This window comes from Miniopterus schreibersii (assembly GCF_964146895.1).
Source record: "Miniopterus schreibersii genome assembly, chromosome: 18".
Taxonomy (NCBI): domain Eukaryota; kingdom Metazoa; phylum Chordata; class Mammalia; order Chiroptera; family Miniopteridae; genus Miniopterus; species Miniopterus schreibersii.
Genome location: NC_138121.1, coordinates 1,644,939 through 1,671,239, shown reverse-complemented (window position 1 = coordinate 1,671,239; position 26,301 = coordinate 1,644,939). Strand labels below are relative to the sequence as shown.

Sequence of the window (26,301 nt, the reverse complement as noted above, 5' to 3'; positions counted from 1 at the left end):
ATCTGCTTCCAGACAAAGCTACGAGCACCCCACCCCTCACCCCTCACCCCTCACCCCTCACCCCTCACCCCTCACCCACTGTGCAGCCCTCCTAACACATGCCAGGGGCTGGGAGAGCATGCAGGTCACTGGGAGTCGGGGAGGGAGCCTGAGCACAGATGAATAAACCACCCCCAGTTCATGCCCATCTGCAGGAGCTCCTGCTGACCCTGCTCCCACAGAACCCAGGCCTCCTCACGGTGAGTCACTGCTAATCCTCACAGAAGGGGCAGGACAGGCAGAAGGAAGATCGTGTGCCAAGGGAACCAGGCAGAGAGAAGCTTTAGTGCCCACAGAATGTCAGGGAGGCCAGACCCCGCCGGCTGGGTCAATAGTTTAATCAGAGGGACAGGCACAGGCAGGGCTCCAGTGGAGAAGACTGAAAGCACCCGGTCCCACTTCTGTCTTTCTTGACCCGAGAATTCCTTAAGGAAATCAGGACAGTGCTCACAGTGACAAGGGGAAAGAAGCCTTATGCACGCTGTGGGCTTGGACCCATCAGATCCAGAAGACTGGAGACATGAGCTCGTGCAACGGGCTTGGCCCTGCTCTGTAACCTCTGTCCTTTCTCTCTCAGAACCTGCTGGTTGGAGTGTTTCAGCCGAGAACCAAGTCCGGCTTATGGCCATGGTGATGTGTAAATTCCTAAGAGTGGTTGTACTGGAGGGAGGAAAACGGGCCTAGAAGAGAAAATGCTGATTTTTTTTTTCCAGTAATAACTTTTCTTATACTGTTTTTTATTTTTCAATTCCAGTTGACATTCAGTGTTATTTTGTATTAGTTTCAGGTGTACAGCATAGTGGTTAGACAATCCTATACTTTACAAAGTGATCCCCCCAAGATTTCCAGTACCCACCTGGCACCATCCATAGTTATCACAATATTATTGACAATATTCCCTATGTCATGCTTTACATCCCCGTGATATTATGTAACTATCAATTTGTACTTCTTAATCTCTCCACCTTTTCCACCCAGCCCCCAAACCCCTTCCCACCTGGGGACCATCAGTCAGTTTCTGTTTCTATGAGTCTGTTTCTACTTTGTTTCTTCATTTTGTTCTTTAGATTCTAAATAAGACAAATTGTATTTGTCTCTCTCTGTCTGATTTATAATCAAAGAGCACAGAAAGCAAACATAAAAGATGGGTGTCTGTGGTGGTTGGTTTCAGGACTGAAGTCACACAGCTATTTTTGGTTCACCAATTATTTCTGCTTGGGATTTGGTTTTTTGTTGTTATGTTTCACTCCTGAAGAGGAGACACCTTTAAAAGCAGGAGAGTAAAACAACAGAGTTACAGGAATCTAAACCCGGCCGCTATTACAGCTGAGTTGAGGAAATAATTCAGTACTGTTTTTTCTTGCAATTTATATTTTTTAATTGAATTGATTGGGGTGACATTGGTTAATAAAATTATATAGGTTTCAAGGGTATAATTCTATAATACGTCATCTGTGTATTGTATTGTGTGTTCTAAGTAAATAATAAACATCCTTTGACCTAAGCCACTCTGTGCTCGGTTGGTGTGGCTCAGTGGTCGGGCAGCATCCTGTGCACCAAGAGGTCACTGGTTCAATTCCCAGTCAGGGCACATGCCCAGGTTGCAGCTCGATCCCCAGTGGGGGGCATGCAAGAGGCAGCCAAGTGATGTTGCTATTTCTCTCTCATGGACTACTTGAATGGGTTGTGATGCTGGGGCTCAGCTTGGGTGGAGGTAGACTGAAACACCACAACCAGAGGGAAACCCTAGAGCAGCAGGAGGTATCTCTGAATATGCAGAACCAGGTAGGATTTATCATTGTCTACAAAGTCCTCAGGGTCTGATGAATGAAGAGCTGACTAAATAACTTGGAGCATTCCCAACCTACCACAGCTCTTGGGAAGAATACTGTAACTTTCCCCATGGGGTCTTTATAAAATGTAAACCCAGGAAAGGTCAGCCGTTACATTATCTCAGATATGTATGGAAGAGTGACTCCCGTAGGTGCACAAACAGGAAGATTTAAAATCAAAATGATGTGTTTATGAAGAAGAGTGGCTGGCATAGCTACTCAGTAAGATTCAGGCAGTACAATTGTTTAAAAACAAAAGGGTGAAGAGAAGCCGGCACTCAAATAAACCTCTTTCCTTTCACCGGCAAAAAAAAAAAAAAAAAAAAAAAGTGACATAACCAAGTGAAATTACCTTGTTTAGGTTCATCATTTTCACCCATGGACAGAGTCAGTGCTAACACTGACTGTGGTGGGAACATACACAGAAGGCAAAGAACTAATAATTATGTCATTGCCTCCCAGGCAGGGCCTGCTCTGGGCAACGTGCACACACTGTGAGGATAGCATTCCATAAAGTCATCACTATTGCCCCATTTGGTACATAAATAGAAGGAAGCTCTGAATTTTGTAGCAAGAGCCATGAGCTCATGGAGAATTTCAGAGCAGACCTCTGGCTGGGTTCTACTTCTCACCTGCTCTTTCCCTGTGATTTCTCTTACTGCTCACTTTGTACAGAAAGATTAAGTGCTCATGAGAAACTGGGGACAGAAGATATAGACCACATTAGACTGACAGGTTTGAAGTTCAGGCGACTAACATCTTCATGATCTCAGCTGCACTTGCACGACTTACTGAGAACAGGTTGTGAAATGCCTTCACTAAGAGGAGTAAGAACCGAGGCCATCCCACCACTTCCTGTGCTTTGTGTGACATCTAGCGAAGTCCATTTGCCATAAAAGCGTCGTCGCTGAGGCCCGTGGGCCAGACAGGACCCAGGATCATGTTCATGGTTCTTCCAACTCTGCTCTGTCTGGGTGAGTCTGGAGGGAAGGCCCGGGGGGCAATGCTACAGGGGCAGGTGGGTGGTTCCAGAGGCTGGACTCTTGTCCAATATGAGTAAATAACGGAAACAGAAACAGACTCACAGACACAGAGAACAGACTGATGGCTGCCGGAGGGAGGGGTTTGGGAGCTGGGTGAAAACGTGAAGGAGTTGAGAAGGACAGATGGGCAGTTACAGAACAGTCACGGGGATGTGGAGTACAGCACAGGAAACATGGGCCATAAAATTGTAATAACCATGGATGGGGCCAGGCGGGTGCAGGAAATATCAGGGGGAAGCACTTTATAAAGCATATGATTGTCTAGCCACTAGGTTGTATACCCAAAACTAATGCAAAATAATATTAAATGTAAACTGCAAATTGAAAAAACATTTTTTTAAGACTGGGCTGTTCTCACCTGTGTTTCCTTCCAGGGCTGTATCTAGCCCAGGGCACTCGGGCTCAGGACGGTGAGTGTCTTTTCAATACTCAAGGACTGAGTAGGGTTTGGCCAGATGCCAGCTCTCTCGGTGGCTGGGAAGAGGAGTCTTGGCATTTAAACCCATGGCTGCAAGAGAGGAGGAGGTGGAGAATGGCACCAACACCGGTAAATGTATCACCTGTTCTTCTAGGACGACTCCCCCCACCGGTTATCACAGCTCGGCCTGCATCCGTGGTTCTGTATAAAAGCCCTGTGACCATCCTGTGCCAGGGGCCTCCAGACGCTGAAGCATATCACATATTCAAAGAGAAAAGACCTGAGCCGAGGAACAGGCTGGAATTACAGGTGGCCGGGAAGACCCGCACTTTAAATTTCCAAGAGATGAGACCAGACCTGACAGGACTGTACAGGTGTTCCTACAGGAGGGGAGAACACCAGTCCCCGCTCAGTGTCCCCCTGCTTCTGGTGATGACTGGTGAGTGGCACAGGGGCAGCAGGGCCAGGGCACCTCTTTGCAGAGGAGAGAACCAGGATCTGAGATGAGAAGCTCCAGGCAGCAAAGCCTCCGTTTCTAGGAAGGAATCGGGGAGGGTGCAGAGACGGATGCCCTCCGGGCAGGACACCCAGGGGAGAGAAACCAGAGCCAGGTCTGCTCCCGGCGACCAGGAGGACAGTGCACGTGCGTGGCCCCCCCTTTCTCACTAAACTTCCTTGTCTCTCAGGAGCTTATGACAAACCCTCACTCTCGAGCATGAACAGCACCGTGGTGGCTTCAGGAGACAATGTGGACTTACAGTGTTTCTCCAAAGCCAAGTTTCAAGCATTTCTTCTCACCAGAGCCGATGCACCTCACCCCACCCAGAGACAAAGCTCCACCCCCCAGGACAATGGACGTCAGGCCACCTTCCACCTGGACCATGTCTCCCCCACTCAGGCAGGGGCCTACAGATGCTACGGTGTCTTCACCACTGACCCCTACCTGTGGTCTCACCCCAGCGACCCATTGGAGCTTGTGGTCACAGGTGAGGAAGCCCGTCCATCCCCACATCCCACTCTGGGGATCCCACTGTCCAGTTAGAGCAGTGACTGGGCGAAAGAGAACATCATGTGGGAAGCCCATGTCACCCCATCTGCTTCCAGACAAAGCTACGAGCACCCCACCCCTCACCCCTCACCCCTCACCCCTCACCCCTCACCCACTGTGCAGCCCTCCTAACACATGCCAGGGGCTGGGAGAGCATGCAGGTCACTGGGAGTCGGGGAGGGAGCCTGAGCACAGATGAATAAACCACCCCCAGTTCATGCCCATCTGCAGGAGCTCCTGCTGACCCTGCTCCCACAGAACCCAGGCCTCCTCACGGTGAGTCACTGCTAATCCTCACAGAAGGGGCAGGACAGGCAGAAGGAAGATCATGTGCCAAGGGAACCAGGCAGAGAGAAGCTTTAGTGCCCACAGAATGTCAGGGAGGCCAGACCCCGCCGGCTGGGTCAATAGTTTAATCAGAGGGACAGGCACAGGCAGGGCTCCAGTGGAGAAGACTGAAAGCACCCGGTCCCACTTCTGTCTTTCTTGACCCGAGAATTCCTTAAGGAAATCAGGACAGTGCTCACAGTGACAAGAGGAAAGAAGCCTTATGCTTGCTGTGGGCTTGGACCCATCAGATCCAGAAGACTGGAGACATGAGCTCGTGCAACGGGCTTGGCCCTGCTCTGTAACCTCTGTCCTTTCTCTCTCAGAACCTGCTGGTTGGAGTGTTTCAGCCGAGAACCAAGTCCGGCTGAGCCTGGCTGGCCTGATTCTCTTGGTCCTGGTGATCCTGGTGGCTGAGGCCTGCTGCAGCTGGAAGAGGTCCTTCCGTGGACTCAGATGAGCTCCCCCAACCCCATGAGTCATGACAAACGCCGACGACACTCTTGGCATCTAAGGACAGTGTTGTTCTGAAGGGCAGCCAGAAGGCACCAGGCTGTGGCTGTGCTGTCTACCAGATAATGGGGTGTATCCGTCTCCTTTGAAATCTGTAACAATTCCCCATAATCACAGTGGATTAAAGCCCCATACTAATGTATTCTCTTTGAGGTCTGAAGAGCGAACGCCTAAAATGTATCTGCAGACCTGCATGGCTAGTTTATTTTCTTCTATTAAATTTATTGGGATGACATTGGTTAATAAGATTATATAGGTTTCAGGGGTATAATTTTATGACACATGATCTGTATATTGCATTGTATGCTCTCCGCCACGAGAAAAGGTAAAATATTGCCATTTGTCACATCATGGATGGACCTTGAGAATATTAGGCTAAGTGAAATAAGTCAGTCGGGAAAAGCAAAGAACCCTATGATTTCACTCATATGTGGGATAGAAAACTGAAACTCACAGGAACAGACAACTGTACTGTGGTTACCAGAGACGGGAGTTGGGGGTAGTAAAGGGGTCAAATATATGGAGACGGAGGATGATTTGACTTTGGGTGAGTATGGAGGCTCCTCAAGAAATTAAAAATAGAGTTATGGATGTGATCTCATCGAAAAATTTCATAACCATTATTGGCATCGCTATTTTCATTTCCAGTCTTCGTTCTTGCCCCTTTCCTCCCCCCAGACTCTGCTTCTTGCCTCCAACTTCCTTCATCGTTCCCACCCTCCAGCCTCCCCTTCGTGAGGACCCTTGTGACTGCATTGGGCCCGACACCAACATCCTGAGCTCGGTCACATCTGCCATGTCCCTTTTGCCACATGAGGTCACGTTCACGGGGTTTGAGAACTAGGTGTGCACAGTGTGGAGGTGTCACTCAGACGAACACCTGGAGCTCACTGACCAGGCCGTTACGCCAGGCTGTCCTTGCATTTATGCTCTGCCTCAGGGGTAGGCCAGGGGATAAATGTTTTAATACTGCTTAGAACTTAGGATAGGATGTGATTTAAACAGACAGAGTGAGTGAGAAAGAGAGTCTTGGAGAGACAGAAAGAGAGACAGAGAGATGCTTAACACCCTTTGCTTATGTCCATGGTGATGTGTAAATTCCTAAGAGTGGTTGTACTGGAGGGAGGAAAATGGGCCTAGAAGAGAAAATGCTGATTTTTTTTTCCAGTAATAACTTTTCTTATACTGTTTTTTATTTTTCAATTCCAGTTGACATTCAGTGTTATTTTGTATTAGTTTCAGGTGTACAGCATAGTGGTTAGACAATCCTATACTTTACAAAGTGATCCCCCCAAGATTTCCAGTACCCACCTGGCACCATCCATAGTTATCACAATATTATTGACAATATTCCCTATGTCATGCTTTACATCCCCGTGATATTATGTAACTACCAATTTGTACTTCTTAATCTCTCCACCTTTTCCACCCAGCCCCCAAACCCCTTCCCACCTGGGGACCATCAGTCAGTTTCTGTTTCTATGAGTCTGTTTCTACTTTGTTTCTTCATTTTGTTCTTTAGATTCTAAATAAGACAAATTGTATTTGTCTCTCTCTGTCTGATTTATAATCAAAGAGCACAGAAAGCAAACATAAAAGATGGGTGTCTGTGGTGGTTGGTTTCAGGACTGAAGTCACACAGCTATTTTTGGTTCACCAATTATTTCTGCTTGGGATTTGGTTTTTTGTTTCACTGTTTTTGTTGTTATGTTTCACTCCTGAAGAGGAGACACCTTTAAAAGCAGGAGAGTAAAACAACAGAGTTACAGGAATCTAAACCCGGCCGCTATTACAGCTGAGTTGAGGAAATAATTCAGTACTGTTTTTTCTTGCAATTTATATTTTTTAATTGAATTGATTGGGGTGACATTGGTTAATAAAATTATATAGGTTTCAAGGGTATAATTCTATAATACGTCATCTGTGTATTGTATTGTGTGTTCTAAGTAAATAATAAACATCCTTTGACCTAAGCCACTCTGTGCTCGGTTGGTGTGGCTCAGTGGTCGGGCAGCATCCTGTGCACCAAGAGGTCACTGGTTCAATTCCCAGTCAGGGCACATGCCCAGGTTGCAGCTCGATCCCCAGTGGGGGGCATGCAAGAGGCAGCCAAGTGATGTTGCTATTTCTCTCTCATGGACTACTTGAATGGGTTGTGATGCTGGGGCTCAGCTTGGGTGGAGGTAGACTGAAACACCACAACCAGAGGGAAACCCTAGAGCAGCAGGAGGTATTTCTGAATATGCAGAACCAGGTAGGATTTATCATTGTCTACAAAGTCCTCAGGGTCTGATGAATGAAGAGCTGACTAAATAACTTGGAGCATTCCCAACCTACCACAGCTCTTGGGAAGAATATTGTAACTTTCCCCATGGGGTCTTTATAAAATGTAAACCCAGGAAAGGTCAGCCGTTACATTATCTCAGATATGTATGGAAGAGTGACTCCCGTAGGTGCACAAACAGGAAGATTTAAAATCAAAATGATGTGTTTATGAAGAAGAGTGGCTGGCATAGCTACTCAGTAAGATTCAGGCAGTACAATTGTTTAAAAACAAAAGGGTGAAGAGAAGCCGGCACTCAAATAAACCTCTTTCCTTTCACCGGCAAAAAAAAAAAAAAAAAAAAAGTGACATAACCAAGTGAAATTACCTTGTTTAGGTTCATCATTTTCACCCATGGACAGAGTCAGTGCTAACACTGACTGTGGTGGGAACATACACAGAAGGCAAAGAACTAATAATTATGTCATTGCCTCCCAGGCAGGGCCTGCTCTGGGCAACGTGCACACACTGTGAGGATAGCATTCCATAAAGTCATCACTATTGCCCCATTTGGTACATAAATAGAAGGAAGCTCTGAATTTTGTAGCAAGAGCCATGAGCTCATGGAGAATTTCAGAGCAGACCTCTGGCTGGGTTCTACTTCTCACCTGCTCTTTCCCTGTGATTTCTCTTACTGCTCACTTTGTACAGAAAGATTAAGTGCTCATGAGGAACTGGGGACAGAAGATATAGACCACATTAGACTGACAGGTTTGAAGTTCAGGCGACTAACATCTTCATGATCTCAGCTGCACTTGCACGACTTACTGAGAACAGGTTGTGAAATGCCTTCACTAAGAGGAGTAAGAACCGAGGCCATCCCACCACTTCCTGTGCTTTGTGTGACATCTAGCGAAGTCCATTTGCCATAAAAGCGTCGTCGCTGAGGCCCGTGGGCCAGACAGGACCCAGGATCATGTTCATGGTTCTTCCAACTCTGCTCTGTCTGGGTGAGTCTGGAGGGAAGACCCGGGGGGCAATGCTACAGGGGCAGGTGGGTGGTTCCAGAGGCTGGACTCTTGTCCAATATGAGTAAATAACGGAAACAGAAACAGACTCACAGACACAGAGAATAGACTGATGGCTGCCAGAGGGAGGGGTTTGGGGGCTGGGTGAAAACGTGAAGGAGTTGAGAAGGACAGATGGGCAGTTACAGAACAGTCACGGGGATGTGGAGTACAGCACAGGAAACATGGGCCATAAAATTGTAATAACCATGGATGGGGCCAGGCGGGTGCAGGAAATATCAGGGGGAAGCACTTTATAAAGCATACGATTGTCTAGCCACTAGGTTGTATACCCAAAACTAATGCAAAATAATATTAAATGTAAACTGCAAATTGAAAAAACATTTTTTTAAGACTGGGCTGTTCTCACCTGTGTTTCCTTCCAGGGCTGTATCTAGCCCAGGGCACTCGGGCTCAGGACGGTGAGTGTCTTTTCAATACTCAAGGACTGAGTAGGGTTTGGCCAGATGCCAGCTCTCTCGGTGGCTGGGAAGAGGGGTCTTGGCATTTAAACCCGTGGCTGCAAGAGAGGAGGAGGTGGAGAATGGCACCAACACCGGTAAATGTATCACCTGTTCTTCTAGGACGACTCCCCCCACCGGTTATCACAGCTCTGCCTGCATCCGTGGTTCTGTCTAAAAGCCCTGTGACCATCCTGTGCCAGGGGCCTCCAGACGCTGAAGCATATGAGATATTCAAAGAGAAAGGACCTGAGCCGAGGAACAGGCTGGAATTACAGGTGTCCAGGAAGAACCGCACTTTAAATTTCCAAGAGATGAAACCAGACCTGACAGGACTGTACAGGTGTTCCTACAGGAGGGGAGAACACCAGTCCCTGCTCAGTGCCCCCCTGCTTCTGGTGATGACTGGTGAGTGGCACAGGGGCAGCAGGGCCAGGGCACCTCTTTGCAGAGGAGAGAACCAGGATCTGAGATGAGAAGCTCCAGGCAGCAAAGCCTCCGTCTCTAGGAAGGAATCGGGGAGGGTGCAGAGACGGATGCCCTCCGGGCGGGACACCCAGGGGAGAGAAACCAGAGCCAGGTCTGCTCCCGGCGACCAGGAGTTCAGTGCACGTGCGTGGCCCCCCCTTTCTCACTAAACTTCCTTGCCTCTCAGGAGCTTATGACAAACCCTCACTCTCGAGCATGAACAGCACCGTGGTGGCTTCAGGAGACAATGTGGACTTACAGTGTTTCTCCAAAGCCAAGTTTGAAGCATTTGTTCTCACCAGAGACGATGCACCTCACCCCACCCAGAGACAAAGCTCCACCCCCCAGGACAATGGACGTCAGGCCACCTTCCACCTGGACCATGTCTCCCCCACTCAGGCAGGGGCCTACAGATGCTACGGTGTCTTCACCACTGACCCCTACCTGTGGTCTCACCCCAGCGACCCATTGGAGCTTGTGGTCACAGGTGAGGAGCCCCGTCCGTCCCCAGCCTCCCTCCTGAAGTTGAGGATGTCCAGTCAGAGGGACGCCTGGGAGAAAGGGGGGAGCAGGCTGGGGAAGCGGAGTCAGCTCCCTCACCCTCACCCCCAGGCAGCCCTCCCACCCCACGCTCAGCGCCTGGTGAGCGCACATCGGTCATCACGAGCCTGGGGAGCGAGAGCCTGAGACAAACCACAGAAACCACCCGCATTTCAGGCCCGTGTGCAGACCCTCCCGAGGAACCCGCACCCACGGAGCCCCGACATCCACATGGTGAGCCCCTGGTTGTGTGGAAAGTAGAAAGCACACGTTCCCTTGTCTCTTCTCTCAGACTCGCAGTAGGAATGTCATTTACCAGGGACAGAGACACTCTATCTATATAGGGTCCCCCCAAAATGTGTACACACTTTAACAGCTGATAGCTCAAGTTTGAAAACGAAATGTATTTTAGTAGACACGGCCTTCGTAATTAACGTGTGTGCATCCATTTCGGGGGACACCCTGTGTATACAGGGGTGGGCAAAAGTAGGTTTACAGGTTTGGATTATTACAATCGTTTTATTAACTGAACAGAAAGTCGCAATGCAACTGCAAACCTACTTTTGCCCACCCTGCGTGTGCATGTGTGTGTGCGCGTGTGTGTGTGTGTGTGTGTAACACATAGACACAAACAACAGTGTGACAGCCTTTTACTGAGTTGTACGCTTGAAACCTGTGTGGTTTTTGTGAACCAATGTCCCCCCCAATAAATTCAATTAATTAAATAAATAATAAATAAAGGCGGGGAAGGAAAGAAAGGCCCTGGCCGGTGTGGCTCCGCCGGCCGGAGCGCCGTCCCGTTCACCAGAAGGTGGCAGGTTTGATTCCCGGCCGGGGCGCACACCCAGGTGGCAGGTTCGAACCCAGGACCCTTCAGTCCGAGGGCTGGAGCTCTAACCACTGAGGAACCGGCCAGGGCAGCTCCGGATCCATTTTAAAGTGGCTCCGTTGACACGGTGGTTCACAGGGCGGACAATCCGGGACCGTGCTGGGGTCTGGGCGAGGGCCCGGCCCCCGCCCTGGGTGAAGGCGGCTCCTATTCTCTTTCCTCCCTCACAGGCCCGAACCGCGCCCAGGGCCACGGCCAGTGGTACCTTCTGGTTGGCCTCCCAGTGGCCGCCGTCCTGCTGCTCCTGCTCCTGCTCCTGTTCCTGCTCATCAAAAACAGTGCGTCCTTCAGAGAGGGAGGGAGCCGGGCAGAGGCCCCTGTAGGGCATCCTGCGGGGAACTGGGAGGGGCACTTGGGGGGGGAGGGGGCCCCAGGCTGCGGGCTTGGGCCGCTGGGCTGGCCCAGGCTGCGACTGCGGTAACTTCCTTCTGTGTTATTGTCAGTCCTCAGCCAAGGATATTTTTTTCATTGATTTTTAGAGAGTGGAAGGAGGGAGGAGACAGAGAGAGAGAGACATCGATTGGTTGCCTCCAGCGTGCACCCCAACCAGGACCCGGGACTGAACCTGCCACCCAGGTACCTGCACTTGAACGGAAATTTGTGCCGGCGGGTGCTCTCACCGCCGAGTCACCCTGGCCGAGGAAACTTTCTCTTTTTTTTTATTGATTTTGAGAGGAAGAGAAAAATAATAAACATCGACGTGTTTCCCACCTATCGACGCGTCATTGGTTGCTTCTTGTATGTGCCTTGACCGGGGATCGAACCCACGACCTTGGCGTATGGGGACGATGCCCTCACCAACTGAGCCGCCCGGCCAGGGCCCTGTGATAACTTTCGGAGCCACGACTTCTGCCTGTGACATCAGAGGACAGGGCTGGGGACACCTGCAACAGCCTCTCTGCAAACATAACCCCTCTGGCTCCGTCCATCCTGGCTGCTGTCACAGAAAACCGTCGAGCGGGCGGCTCGGGCGGCGTTCGCTCCTCTCAGCTCTGACGGCTGGGAGGTCCTCGGCCAAGGCTCCTGGTGGGGTCCTCACGAGGTGCCAGAGAGAAGCGGCCGGAGCTCTGGCCTTTTCTTAGGAGGACACTAAGCCCATGATGAGAATTCCACCCTCTGGGCTCCCCTAAACCTGTCACCTCCCAGCGGCACCGCCTTCCAGTGCCACCACATGGGGGTAGGGCTTCAGCATGTGTATTTGGGGGATTCAGACATGCGGCCTTCGCCCTGGCCGGGTGGCCCAGCTGGTGGGAGCGCAGTTCTGTGCACCAAAAGGTCGTGGGTTCAGTTCCCAGTCGGGACGCGTACCTAGGCTGTGGGTTCGATCCCAGGTCGGGTGCATATTGAGAAGCAACTAATAGATGTTTCTCTCTCACTCTCACTCTCTCCCTTCCTCGCTCTCTCTCTAAAATCAATTAAAAAAAAAAAAAGCAAACACATCCTTCAGTGAGGATTGAAAAAAGAATTTTTAATAAAACATGCAGCCCTGCGGGGCCTGCGGGGCTCAGTGGTTGAGCGTCAACCTATGAACCAGGAGGTCGCAGTTCGATTCCCGGTCAGGGCACACGCCCCGGATTTCGGGCTCGATCCCCAGGAAGGGGCGTGGAGGAGGCAGCCGATCAATGACTCTCTCTCATCATTGATGTTTCTGTCTCTCTTCCTCTCTCTGAAATAAATAGAAAAACATATTCAAAAATAAAATAAAATATGCCGTCCCTAACAACTGCTCCTTCCCCCCCCAGAAGCTGCCAAGACAAAGAGACAGCCACAGGCCTCCAATCCCATGAGCGGGCGGGTAAGCGTTCCCTCCCCTACCCTGCCCCCCCACAACCCCTTGTCCCCAGCATCACCCCACCATGTCCTATCCCCCCTTCCTTCCTCAGGCCTCTGAAGCTAGAGACCCGCAGGATGTCACCTATCTCCAGGTGGCCTTCAAGGTCCCCACCCAGGGGTCGGCTGCGACACCCTCCTCGCTGCCCCGGGAGGCCCAGACCAGCGAGTATGCCACAGTCGCCCTGAGATGAGCCAGGCTCTGGGCAGAAAGACTCCGATCTTCCTCCTCTGAAGGTTCCCTCCCCCGGCAGCCCTGCTCCTAAATCTGAGGCTGTCCCTCGCCGCAGGGACCCATGTTACCCCAAAGGCCCCGCTGCCCCCTGAAACTGAAGACCTGGAGATTATCACCCAGTCAGTTCCAGAAGCTCCACCGGGGTCTCCAGAGAGCTCTGTCTCAGGGCCTTTCGCACTGAAGTTCCCGGGACCCTCCGGAGTTACTGGGACAATGACAGAGCGATTTTTATATGTTTTCATTGATTAAACAAATATACTGAAATCCTTGCGGGTGCCAGGTTTTATGTTACAGCCTAGACACACAGAAAAAATCCTAAAACCATTCTCCCTTGTCACAAATTGGTGGACTAGCCCTGGCTGGGTGGCTCAGGTGACTGGAGCACTGTCCTGTGCACCAAAGGTTTTGGGTTCGATCCCCAGTCAGGGCACATGCGGGAGGCAACCAATCGGTGTTTCTCTCTCCCTCCCTTCCTCTCTCTAAGATCTATCTATAGATAGATGATAGATGATAGATGATAGATAGATATAGATAGATAGATAGATAGATAGATAGATGATAGATAGATAGATAGATAGATAGATAGATAGATAGATAGATAGATATAATATATATAATGTGTATATATAATGTGGTCTAGTGCAGGCTCAGCAAATTATCACCCACGCGCAGGCCAAACTTGGCGAGCCACAGGTTTTTACACAGCCCCACATCTTCATTTTTTTCTTTGCATTTTCAGTAGTAAAATATATAAGATGTCCATGAAAGAAGCGTTCAGACTAGTGCCACGGGTTTCGTCGGGTATGTGAGGTGCCAGGCGGGCGCTGGAACTGTCAAGGGGACACTTTGTAAAGCGTACGGCCCTGCGACCACTGTGCGGCCCGCCTGAACCTGACATAAAGTAATATTGAAAGCAAACTGTCGCTGGAGGATCTCACACCCTCCTGCTCCCAGGGACAAACCGGAATTACAGTGAAATTAAAGAACAATCCCCCAAATAACCAGCCGAAGACCAGCCGAGAAGGACTCTTATAACCGAGGACTTACAGAAGAGGCCACACGGCGACTGGTAGGAAGGGCGGAGACACGGGAGGGCCGGCCCTGCTCCAGAAACATAAAAAATGAAATGAAAAAACAGAAAAAGGGGTTGGGGTGAAGGGGAGTGCTGGCTGGAGCCGTGATGCATCCGGACGTATCTGAGACAGTCTCCCCGGAGACCGCAGTGGAGTCGGGACCGAAAGGGACTGAGGGGACGGGAGACCAGTGGCCGGCGCGGGAAAGAAGCCGGGTCAGAGGAGGTCAGGCCTGAGCCCTCATTAGGCCACAAGCATGGAAGGAAAGCAGGTCTTACAGCTGCCCGGGGCTGCGGCAGCCGGCCTGCCTTGTGGTGGAGTCAGAAGGGGAAGTTGGGGCTCTTCCTGGAGCTTGCCCGCGCCTCCCCCGCCCCCCAAGCCCCAAGGGCCCCCTATTTTGCCTCTGGAACTTGTTTCCCGAGCCCACTTCTTCCACCTCTGTGACTTTCTAACCTAATTTTTTTTAAAAAAAAAAACGAAGTTGTGAGAAGCATCTGTTGTGCGGAATTTCTTGGAAACCGCCTGCACCACCTCTCAAAATAGAAGATGTGAGTCACGTTCGAGGCAACGTTTGGGGAACCTGACCTCAGGGTTGGTTACACAAGGAGGAATTCTCCGGAAATCTCAGTTCAGTCTTCTTTAAATAGCCACAGAGAAACACACAAGCTCACACAGACATTCACACACACAAAAAATGTTATGGCCCAGCCGGGGTGGCTCAACCGTGAGCGTTGACCTAGGATCCAGGAGATCGGGGTTCGATTCCTGGTCAAGGCACAGGCCCAGGTTGCAGGCTGCAGCCGATCAACGACTCTCTCATCATTGAGGTTTCTCTCTCTCTCTCTCTACCTCTCTCTTAAAGATATATTTAAAAAATTAATAAATAAAAATAAAATAAAATACCCGGGCCCTGGCCTGGAAGCTCGGCTGGTTAGAGCGCTGTCCTGATGCGCCAAGACTGTGGGCTCAGTCCCTGGCAGGGCGCACACAGGAATCAGCCAATGAATCCAACGGGTGCATAAATACGTGGAACAACGAATCTCTCTCTCTCATCAATTTTTTAAAAATCTGCATGCAGCAGGAGGCAGCTCCTCGCGGCCGAGGCCCTGAGCTTGGCGGCAATTGCAGGCACCTGGGCTCCCCGACGAGCCCTGGCCTCAGCAGGCCGTGTCAGAACCTCTGGGCGCCGGCACTTGAACGCGACGCTGGAGGCAGGGGAGTGGACCCCGCTGCCAGGTCCCAGGACGCTGAGGAAACGGGGCTCGCGTGGAAGGAAGGGCCTCCACCCGTCGCTAACCACGCCGGATGCGGGGTCTTCCCGGCCATGGGGTTGGGTCCCGAGGGCCAATCACAGAGTTGGGGCGAAAACAGAGGCTTTTTTATGGGAAGGTTCCCAGACCTCGGCGCTCAGTGGCCAGAGAGCGGGTCCGGGTGCGGGAGGTGAGTGCGTCCGGCCGAGTCTACAGTAAAAATCTATCATCTCTCTTTTTTTTTTAACGTTTGTAGTTTTAACTTTTGAAGTTTCAAGTCAGATTTCGCTTTGGGAAAAGACGGAACCGGCCTTGGCTCCGCCACCCTGAGCGGCTTTTCTTTTCTCCTGCCGAGCCCGCGTTTGCCAAGGTCCCCGGGTAAACGTGTCGACTGGGTTCACTTGCCCCGACGAGAACAACAGAAAACGGCGCATTTTCCGTGAAACGTGTGCCCTTCGCAACGTTTCCGGGGCAAAGACGCACTCGGGAGTCTAGGCCCGAAGCTCCCGTTGCCCCGAGGCCGGCGCCTGGTCCCCGGTTTCCCGGCCCTGGGCCACCGCCCTGGACGTGGCGGTCGGTGCCCTCCCCGCATCACCCCCTCGCACCCGCTCCCGTCCTTCGTGATCCAGCATCTGGCCCGACGCTTTCCCCGAAACCGCTCTTGGTGGGAGCTCGTCTGCTAAACGCCAGGGAAAGTTTGGGTCCTTCTCTGACCCGCGGCCTCCGTGATGCAGCTGAATCGTTTTTGCTATTAAATGGGTCCTGGTGCAAATAAAACGCAGGCTAATTAAAGGCAGAAAGGTCGAGACCAGGGTAAGAATCTGCAGCTGCGTGTTTTAAATTTTATCTTTATTGTTGGAAGTACTACAGATGTCCCCCCTTTCTCCCCCCGTGGGCCCCGTGCCCCCGCTCCCGCCTCCCCCCGCCTTCACCTCGCCGGTGCCCGCGGGTTACGCTTATAAATTATTTGGCTAATCTCTTCCCGCCCACCCCCTCCTGTTGCATTTCCTTTTTTCCTAGTTATTCTTTTCATTTCATTTTTTGATTGCATGGATATTAGCTATTTTAATTACTCTCAGGCCTACAGCGCCGGGGTTGGGCATTTATATAGCTCACGACGTGTTCCCCCGATAAGCCCGGCCCCGGCCCCCGGCCCCCCGTGGTTACTGCGCTGTGACCATGTTCCCCGGGCGGCACCTCATGCCCGCGACTGTCCCGTAACCACCGCGCGCTTCTCACCCCCCTTTCCCCCAGGCCCCAGGCCCCCTCCCCTCTGGCAGCCCTCGGTCCGTCTGTCCTGTGTCTCTGAGTCTGCTTCAGTTTTGTTTATTTTGTTTTGATTCCACCCATAAGTGCCCCACTTACGCTCTTAAATGTGTTTCGCTGTGAGCGTGTCACGGGGTCACGGGGTCACGGTGCCCCCGCTTCCCCCTGGGCCTCGGCCTCGTTTCAGCGCAAAGGCGGCCACCGGGCGCCCGGGGGTGGCGCTGTCCCCGGGAGACCCGCTCCACCGCCACCTTTCTCGCCTCCGCTGCGGTTACACAGCGAGTGTTGCCCAACGATCCGCAGCCTGGAAACAGGCGGGTCTGGGCCATTTCCCTTCTCTCTCCCGGGGAACGAAGCGCTTCATTCCCAGGGTAACCCGCTGGCTTTTTCCTTCTGAAACGCCCCGGCCTGCACCCTGGAGGCTGTGCGGGCGTCTCGGGGGTCAGTCTGCTCCCTGCTCCCCGGCCTCGGCCTACTTTGTTCACCAGTTTATTCGGTTCACTAGACTCCCCCTACGAGCGAGGTCACGGGGTGCTTGTCTCTCTCCCGCTCGATTCTTTCACTCAGCGCAACACCCTCCGGGTCCCTGGGCGCCGCCGCAGACGGTAAGAGACCCACTTTTTGTGGCGTGAACGCCCCGCGGCTCTCTCTCCCCTCGCCCGCCGGTGGGCGCGGCTGTCCCCGGATCCTGGCCGTTGTGAATAACGCTCTGTGGACGTGGGGGGCATGTAGTCCTTCAACTTAGCATTTCCGGTTTCTTAGGGTATATTTTCAAATGTGGGGTCACTGGGTCCTAAGGCAGCTCCGTTTTTAACGTTTTGAGGGCCCTGCGTCCTGGTTCCCGCGGCGGCGGCCCGTCTGCGCTCCCACCAGCGGTGCCCGGGGCTCCCCTCCTCCCCGTCCCCCCTCATTTTCTCCGCTATCTACAATCACCAACTGTCTCATGGAGGATGACTGAGAAGAATTAGAATTCAGCTCCTAGGAAAGTAGGAGTATTTGGCGAGAGTTTCTCTTAGATTTTGCACTTGAACATGCTCAGGCGACTTCAGTTCTAGCAAACTGAGGCCCTCGCCCAGCTCCACGGTGAAGCCTCGCCCCAGCGGATGATCTGGGCCGTTGAACACGCGTCCTTCTCTCAAGCCTGCCGGGTGGCGGGATTTCTTGGCTTTTTCCAACTATAATTGGTGCATCATGTCTTTCACGCCAAGTGCACTAGTAATAATTTCCAGTAAATTTTGCAGAGCTTTGCAGGTGGCAAGAGTTTGTTCTTTTTCGTGGCCGTGTAATACTCCGTTGTCTGCAGGGCACACCTATCGTGTGTCACGCGCACTTTAATTTCTCTTTTCCAGAGTTCACACAAGTACAGGGAGAAAGTGTCATGAGCCCAGAAGAACTAAGGGGGAGTCTGGAAGGAGCAAAGCAGGTCTGTCCCACGCCTTTCAGGAGAGAGCCCGGTGGCAGGCGGCTCTTCCGGAGCCTCGCTTCTCCGTGTTTTTCTTTCCCACGTAACACAAAGCACTTTTTTCCTAATGATTGACCAGCTCTATCTGTCCATCCCCTTTCTCCTGTCCCTGAAGGTTCACGGGGTGTATACGGAAGGATGTCGAAGACATTCGGGCCCATCGGGGAGAAAGGCCTCTGGCCCGGAGCCAGTGAAAACCTCCATCAATTCACCCAGAGATACGAGAAGCTGGTCCCCTCCCGTGACCCGAAAAAGCTCGCAGGCCCCTTTCCACACACGGTGGTGCTGCACGGCCCGGCCGGCCTCGGGGAGACCACGCTGGCCAAGAAGTGGATGCTGGACTGGACACAGGGCAACGCCCCCGGGACACCCGGTGCCACCTTCTATCTCAGCTGCCGGGAGCTCGGCCGCCAGCGGGCCTGCACTCTCGAGGAGCTGATAGCTGAGAGATGCCCGGGTGCCCCGGGAGCCAGCGCGATCCTGGCCCAGGGGCGGAAGGTCCTGTTTGTCGTCGACGGTTTCGATGAGCTGAGGGTCCCCTCGGGGTCACTCATCCGTGACACCTGCGGGGACTGGAGGAGGCAGAAGCCGGTGCCGTCCTGCTGGGCAGCTTGCTGAAGAGAAAGCTGCTGCCCAAGGCCAGGCTGCTGGTCGCCAGCGCCCGGGGGCCCTGAGAGCTCCGGCTCCTGGTGGGCCAGCCGCTGCTCGTGGAGGTGGGGGGCTCCGGGAGCCCGACAGGAGGGAGTTTTTCCTGAAGCGCTTTGGGGAGCAGGCCCGGGCCCTGCGCGCCTCCGAGCTGGCGAACAGCAGCCCAGCGCTGCTCCAGCTGGGCGCGCCCCGCCGGGTGCTGGGTGCCCTGCAGTGTCAGAGGGCAGATGGAGAAGGGGAGGACCCCGGCCGCGGGCCGACCAGCACCTCGCTGTTCCTGCGTTTCCTGTGCGGCCGGTTCCGCGGCCCCGCGGCCCCCGCCCGCGCCTCCCGGCTGCGCTGCGGGCCCTGGGCCTCCTGGCGGCCGGGCGTCGGGGCGCAGGCGTCGGTGTTCGACGGAGGGACCTGGGGGCCTCGGGGTCCCGGGGCGGACCTGCAGCCTTTCCTGGGCGCCAGCGTCCTGCGGCGCGGGAGGGCAGGGCTGCCGGGGATTCCTCGCCCGGCCTGCAGCAGCCCCGCCGCCCTGCTCTGCCCCTGGACGGCCCGGGGCGGGGCGGGCGCCGCGTCGGGACCTGCGGGCGCTGCTGTCCCCGAAGCGAGGCTGCGGAGCCCTGACCTGGGCGCCTGGCCCCCCCCTCGGCCTGTGCCACGAGCAGCGAGCAGGGGCTGGAGGCGGCTTTCGGCTGCCCGCGTCCCGGGGCTGAGGCGGGCGCCGCCCTTCCCCGCGGCCGGGCTGCGGGAGCTGGAGTCCCAGAGGCGGCGCCGGCGGGTCCCGGAGCCGTGCCTGCGCCTGCGGAGGGCGCTGTCGGGACCTGGGGGACGCTCCCTGCCGCTGGAGAAGGGGGCCTTCCTGGAGGCGGGGGCGCGGCCGAGCCGGGCACGTGGGCCGCGAGGTGAGGACGCGCCTTCGCCACGGCTCGCGCGTCGCCCCAGCCCCGCGCCGGGCTCCGCGGGGGCAGCCGGCTGCTCGGGGGCTCGGGGCGGTGCTTTCCTCCTGCCGGAATTCCTTCCCGCGGGCTCAGCGTTCAGCGCAGACACCACGGCGTTCAGATTAGGAAGGGGGGGACCAAACCTTGTTTGGGGGCCTTTCTTTTACTGAGCAATTTTTTTATTAAATTTATTGTGGAGAATATTACAGACGCCCCTCGTCTCCCCCCTCAGCCAGCCTCTGCCCCGTATTGTCTGTGTCCGTGGGCTACGCGTGTGGCTATAGGAGGTCTCCGGTTAATCTCCCCTCGTCCCCCTTCCCCCTGGGACCCCTCGGTCTGCTCCCTGCTTCTACGTCTCTGCACCTGTTTCGTTCATCGGTTTATTCTGTTCCTTAGGTTCCACATATGAGTGAGATCATGTGGTTCTCGTCTTTCTCTGCCTGGCTTATTTCGCTCAGCGTAATACTCTCCAGGTTTGGGGGTTTTTTTTTAACTCCCACCCAAGGATGTGTTTAAAGAGAGGAGAGGGGGAGAGAGAGAAACATCGACCGGTTGCCTCCCACGTGCCCCCGACCAGGGATAGAACCCGAAGCCTAGGTCTGCGCCCTGCGCGGGAACCAAACCCGCAACGTTGGCGTGTCGGGATGACGCTAGAAATGGGCTACCCGGCCAGGGCCGCCATCCCACGTTGAGCTGAACTCATTCATTACAGGCGGGTGCCCAGAGCCCCCTAAATAGCTCCACAGCGACGTCCAAGCGTGATTCCCTCCCTGTGGCCGCCCGCAGGTCCCGGGAAGATGGGCCCCTGCTCCCCTTCTGGGTGGACCTGTGCTCCACGTTCGGCTCCAACAAGAACCTCACGTCTCTGGACGTCAGCCAGAGCTTCCTCGGCGCCTCGGTCGTCAGGATTCTCTGTGAAAAAATAGCCTCCGCTCCGCGCAGTCTCCAGAGAGTGGTGTAAGTAGGCGCCGGCCGGGATCGAACCCCCAGGGCACGACCCAGCTCTTCGGAGCAGTATTTGAGCCCTTGCCCCCCAACTCCAACCAAGTGCTCAGGACATAGAGATTTAGGTGGTCTAGTCCCCAGGTTTGTCTATTGAATCCTATAGAGTAATTTTTCCACTTATTTTTCCGCGGGGCTCGGCGGCTGAGCACTGACCCAGGAACCGGGAGATCGCGGTTCGATGCCAGGTCCGGGCACAGGCCCGGGTTTCGGGCTCCATCCCCGGCAGGGGGTGCAGGAGGCAACCGATCAGTGACTCTCATCATTGACGTTTCTCTCTCTCCCTCTTTCTTCCTCTCTCTGAAATCAATAAAGACACATTTTTTTAAATATGTGATAACAGAAAACTAACCACCTTAAACGTTGTTAAGAGCAGCTCGGTGGGAGCAAGTGCGTTCGTGTCGTCCGGCCTTCGCCTCCACTGGGCTGCAGAACTGTCTTCGTCTCGCAGAGCTCGCACGTTGTCCTTACTGTTTTTATTGATGAGAGAGAGAGCGAGACACCGACCTGCTCTGCTCCTTTATGCCTCACTGGCTGGTCCTTGTGTGCGCCCTGGCCCGGGATCGAACCCGCCACCTCTCGGGGTACAGGGCGATGCTCCAACCGCCTGAGCCACCCGACCAGGGCGATAAACTTAATAAAAAGGGGGGGAAATGCGGTCGGACAGCTTTCGCCCGGAGCAGCTGCTCACGACCGACTTCCCTTCGGCAAGAGTGTGAGGCGACCGAAGAAGCCGGAGCTTCTGCCCTGGCCGGTGCGCCCAGTGGTTAGAGCGTCCGCCCTGCCCCGAAGGGTCGTGGGTCCGATTCCCGGCCAGGGCACCTACCCAGGTTGCAGGTTTGATCCCCGGTCACACACCCATCGATGTTTTTCTCTCTCCATCTCCCTTCCTCTCTCTCTGGGATCAATGAAAAAAAAAAACAAAACACATCTTCATTTTAAAAAAAGAAGTTGGAGCCTCTGATCGTTTCTAAAATGAGATGAGCGTCGCGGGTGCAAAGGCTCGGGAACGCGAGACACGTTCCTCCAGCCTAGTGAGAGGTTCGCTCTCAGGGGCTCTGGCCACACAGTGCGGAAGCGCTAGCCCCGGGGGTGAGGGAAATGCTGATCAGCGTGGGCGCCGTGGCCTCTCGGGGCCACGCGTATCGAAAGCGCAGTCCTGCGCCTTAAACACACAGTTTGTGCGTGTTTGTAATCCCTCAGTAAAGGTGGCAACGTGAGGGGAAAGGGGCGACGCTGAGACGCCCGGAGCCCCTGCTTTCTGGGGGGGCGGGGCGGGGCCGGGGGTGCGAGCGCTCACCCTCGATTTCCCCGCCCCAGCCTCAGGGACCTGCCCCGGCCGATGCCTATCGGAGCCTCGGGGTCCTTTTCAGCGGCTACGAGACCCTCACGCACCTGACCCTTCAAGGAAGGACCAGAATACTGTGCTCCCCGTCCTGAGTGGGGCCCTGAGGCACCCCAAGTGTCACCTGCAGTGTCTCAGGTGCCTCTCGCCACCCTACGAGCCCCCCGCACAGGAAGGGAGCTGCCTGCACAGCCTCGGCCAGCAGGGCGGCGCCGTAACCACCCAGCCACCCGCCGGGGCCACCTGGGAACTTCTTTTTTTAGTTTTTACCCGAGGATGTTTTTTCCGTTGCTTTTCAGAGAGAGTTGGGGGGGGACATCGATGGGAGAGACACATCCATTGGCCGCCTCCCCCACGCGCCCCGACCAGGGCTGGGGGCCAGGCCTGCAGCCCAGGAACGTGCCCCTGACCGGGAATCAAACCCGAGGCCCGACGCCCTGACCGCTGGGCCACACCGGCCAGGGCTCAGGGCTGAGAACCTCTTCAAACCCAGACTCTCCCGTCTCGTGCAGATCTTCCCAGTCAGGCTCTGGGCACATGGCCCAAGGACTTGCTGTAGCTCATCTCCCGGGTGATGGCAGGGCCCCCCGAAAACACAGATCACTGGACCCTGCACCCAGGGTTTCTGGAGATGTCCACCCCTAGCTTTTGGTGACGCAGGGGGTCCAGGGACCGCACTTTGACAGCCATCCTCCCGACCGACCGCGTGGTCCAGGCTGTCGCCCGACCGACCGCGTGGCGCGGGGGGTGGACCTGGAGACGGGACCGGGTTTGGTTCTCCAGGATGAATTCATCCCACGTCCCCTGCAGGCTGGTGTCCTGTTCGGCCACCGCCCAGCAGTGGGCCGATCTCGCCGCCTCCCTCGAGGCCCATGGCTCCCTCACCTGCCTGAACCTCACGGACGGGACGGCGACCTCGGGGACCAGGGCGCCAAGCTGCTGTTCGCGGCCCTGAGGCACCCCAAGTGCCTCCTGCAGCGGCTGGCGTGAGTGTCCCCTCCTTCCCCGCGGGGCGTCTTTGTGTTTGGATCTGGGGCCCCCCCCCCAGGGAGACAACGCCTGCCCCACGTCTGGTCCCCGCGTCCGGCCCCCCCCCCCCCCCCGGGGTCACTGGCAGGCGCAGGGTCGCCGGGAGGGCGGGAGCGAGGCCAGCTCTCCCCGGGTTGGGCTTTGGAGCCGCTTTCTCGCCGTGGGACCCGCAGGTTGGAAAACTGTCACCTCACCGGAGCCTATTGCCAGGAGCTCTCGTCCGCTTTGGTCGTCAACCCTCGGCTGACGCACCTGAGCCTGGCCAAGAACGACCTTGGGGACCGTGGGGTGAGGCTTCTGTGCGAGGGCCTGAGCTACCCCGAGAGTCGGCTGCAGCCCTTGGTGTGAGTCCCCCGGCTGCGTGTCTGTCTGCGTGTCTGTGTCCCTGTGTCTGTGTGTCTGTCCGTGTGTCCGTGTGTCTGTCTGTGTGTCCCTGTGTCTGTCCGTGTGTCCGTGTGTCTGTCCGTGTGTCCCTGTGTCTGTCCGTGTGTCCCTGTGTCTGTCCGTGTGTCCGTGTGTCTGTCCGTGTGTGCCCTGGCGTCCAGCGGGGCTTCGTAATTTCTCTGAACCCCCGAGTATGATGCTGACGGTGAGACCTGGGGAGAGGGAGGGAGGAAAAGCACAGACGGTGCCGATATTTCAGGGGAACTTGGCGGCTGCGGCTGCCGCCGGGTTGGGTTTCGTTTCCCGTGTGCCCTCAGGGCCGCGTGGCACACCCGGTGCCTGCAGCTGGGCGCAGGTGCCGTGGCCGCCGGCACACTCAGCGCTGCTCCTGTCAATATAACCTCGTGGACGCGTTTTCAGGCAGAAACCGGCTGCGCTGCTTCTATTCGGAGATTCTGTTCAGCCTCGTTTTTGTTTTTGCTCTAACCCTCCCCCGAGGGTTTTTCTGCTGCTTTTCAGAGAGTGGAGGGGGCAGGGAGGGGGACAGACATCGATGGGCCGCAGCCAGGTCCCTGCCCTTGGCCGGAGTCGGACTTGGGGCCCTTCAGTCCACCGGCCGATGCCCTGGCCACTGAGCCAAACTGGCCAGGGCTGTGCTGTATGATTTTATTAACCAATGTCGCCCCAATACATTCAGTTTAAACAAATAAATTTTAAAAGGAGGGAGGGAGGGAGGGAGGGAGGGAGGGAGGGAGGGGAGGGAGGGGAGGGAGGGGGAGGGGGAGGGGGAGGGAGGGAGGGAGGGAGGGAGGGGAGGGAGGGGGAGGGGGAGGGGGAGGGAGGGAGGGAGGGAGGGAGGGAGGCTGCCCCGGCCGGAGGCCGAGGCCGTGGTCTGGCTGGTCTCGCCAGCGAGGGCTAACAGAGCTCGTTTGCTTTCTGCTCCGTGGGACGACGTCCAGGCTATTCCACTGCAACATCAGCAGCGATGGCTGCATTGCCCTCTCGACGCTTCTGCAGCAGAGCTCGAGCCTCAGGCACCTGGACCTGGGGCTGAACCACGTGGGGGCCGCGGGGCTGAGGTTCCTGTGGGAGGCCCTGAAGACGCCGTCGTGTGGCCTCCGGCGTCTGTGGTCAGTGGCTCTTGTTTCTTCCATCCGTCCGTGTCTGAAGGGGGGTCGGCGTAGCAGCCCCTCCCCGCAGCTCTAACGGGGCTGGAATGAGCCCAAGTCAGTGTTTTAAGTCCCCTGGACCGGGCAGCGCAGTGGGTTAGAGCGTCACCCCGACGCCCAAAGGTTGGGGGCTCGACCCCCAGTCAGGGCGCTTGCAACGAGGACCCCGATGCATCAGCAAGTGCAGCAGCCAGTCTCCCTCCCTCCCTCCCACTCACGAGTCAGTCAGTTGTTAGGACTGTTTTGTTTCCTCACAACAAAAGCCTTCGTGTGTCGCCTTTATTCCTCTGTCCTTTCAAATACCGGGTGTAGCCCTTGTTGGAACCGCGCTGCCCTTCCAGGCGTCTGGATCTGTTCTCCACGCCCCCAACACGCCCGCACACGCACACACACACATACACGCACACACACGCACACATGCACACACACGCACACATGTGTGTGCACACGCCCCCAACATGCATGCGCATGCGCACACGGACACACGCACGCACACACGCACACACATGCACACGGACACACACGCGCGCGCGCACACATGCACACGCCCGCACACGCACACACACACATACACGCACACACACGCACACATGCACACGCACGCACACATGTGTGTGCACACGCCCCCAACATGCATGTGCATGCGCACACGGACACACACGCCCGCACACGCACACACACGCGCACACACAACGCCTCTGTGCTCGCGCTCTACCCCTCAGGCCTCCCTCGCCCCTCGCGGTGGGCGCCCCGTCTCTCCCTTCGCCCCCGAGCCCGTCACCCTCCTCTTCTCCTTGTGGACAGCACACCAGTCGCTGCTCCGTCTCATTTCCAAACTCCGAGGGGAGAGACCCGCGTGGCCCAGGGCTGGGCCCCGACACCCACGAGTGTGCCCGGCGCGTCCGGTGGCTCCAGTGAGCCCAGGCTGGGCGAGCGGACGAGTGAACGCGGGACGGATCTCGGCGTTTCTCCCGCAGGCTGTGGGGCTGCGCCATCACCCCTCTCGGCTGCGCGGACCTCTCGTCCGCCCTGCGCAGCGGCCGGAGCCTCGTCGCCCTGGACCTGGGCCAGAACCCCTTGGGACCTAGCGGGACAGGGGTGCTGGGCGAGGTCCTGAAACTGCAAAGCTGCCCCCTCCGGGAGCTCAGGTATGACCCCCGCCCCCCACGTTTGCTCCGTGACTATAGATTTTGAGGGAGCGCCAAGGACGGGGCTCCTGGTGGGCGCCTCTGTCGCTAACGGTCCGTTTACGTCCACTGATGTTCGGTCGCCAGATACCTGTCTGTCCATCCCTCCTGCTGCTGTGGCCGGTAAATCGAGTCAAAAGATAAGACCGGCCCTGGCCGGCGTGGCGCCCGTCAGGGCGTCGGCCCGTGAACAAAGGGTCGGGGCCGATTCCCGTCAAGGGCGTGTGCCCGGGGTGCAGGTCCCACCTGGGCCCGCGGGGCGCGTGCAGGAGGCCACCCATCGATGTGTCTCTCGCGTCCACGTTTCTCCCCCCCTCCACTCTCTCTAAAAAAACCAACAGGAAAAATGTCCTCGGTGCGGATGAACCGGGAAGAAAGGTGTGATCCCCCCACTGTGCCGCCAGGTTGAAGACGGATCCGCCGGACGCCCACACCCAGGAGCTGCTGAGAGCGATCAGGGAGAGCAACCCGGGGCTGGCGATCGAGGAGCAGAACGCGCGCCCCAGGAATAAGAGGCCGTCCGCCCGTGACTTTGTTCTCTGAGCGCCCCGGGCCGCTCAGCCCCGTCGGGCGCGGGTCTCCGA

The 26,301-nt window shown here is 55.7% G+C and overlaps 3 protein-coding genes across 3 annotated transcripts; all 3 read left to right on the top strand.

Moving 5' to 3' along the window:
* Window positions 1–158: 158 nt before the first annotated feature.
* Window positions 159–5,773, top strand: LOC308547986 (leukocyte immunoglobulin-like receptor subfamily A member 5; the record flags this gene model as incomplete). Its single annotated transcript, XM_081119007.1, has 7 exons — window positions 159–239; window positions 2,749–2,845; window positions 3,289–3,324; window positions 3,487–3,771; window positions 4,019–4,318; window positions 4,612–4,656; window positions 5,034–5,773. 7 exons carry the CDS (start codon window positions 159–161, stop codon window positions 5,165–5,167), a joined length of 978 nt encoding a protein of 325 aa, XP_080975133.1. The 3' UTR covers window positions 5,168–5,773.
* A 2,658-nt stretch (window positions 5,774–8,431) lies between these two features.
* On the top strand, window positions 8,432–12,932 carry LOC308547985 (leukocyte immunoglobulin-like receptor subfamily A member 2; the record flags this gene model as incomplete). Its single annotated transcript, XM_081119006.1, has 7 exons — window positions 8,432–8,493; window positions 8,937–8,972; window positions 9,135–9,419; window positions 9,667–9,966; window positions 11,079–11,186; window positions 12,651–12,703; window positions 12,792–12,932. The coding sequence occupies exons 1-7, from the start codon at window positions 8,460–8,462 to the stop codon at window positions 12,930–12,932; spliced, it is 957 nt and encodes a 318-aa protein (XP_080975132.1). The 5' UTR covers window positions 8,432–8,459.
* Window positions 12,933–18,162: 5,230 nt separating this feature from the next.
* NLRP2 (NLR family pyrin domain containing 2) lies at window positions 18,163–26,260 on the top strand (the record flags this gene model as incomplete). The annotated part of the gene is given in 13 exon segments (XM_081119005.1): window positions 18,163–18,619; window positions 18,622–18,678; window positions 18,681–18,699; window positions 18,701–18,737; window positions 18,797–19,565; window positions 19,834–19,888; window positions 20,388–20,558; window positions 22,759–22,855; window positions 22,858–22,934; window positions 23,151–23,321; window positions 24,321–24,491; window positions 25,508–25,678; window positions 26,122–26,260. Coding segments are annotated over 13 exon segments (2,391 nt in total).
* Window positions 26,261–26,301: the final 41 nt, after the last annotated feature.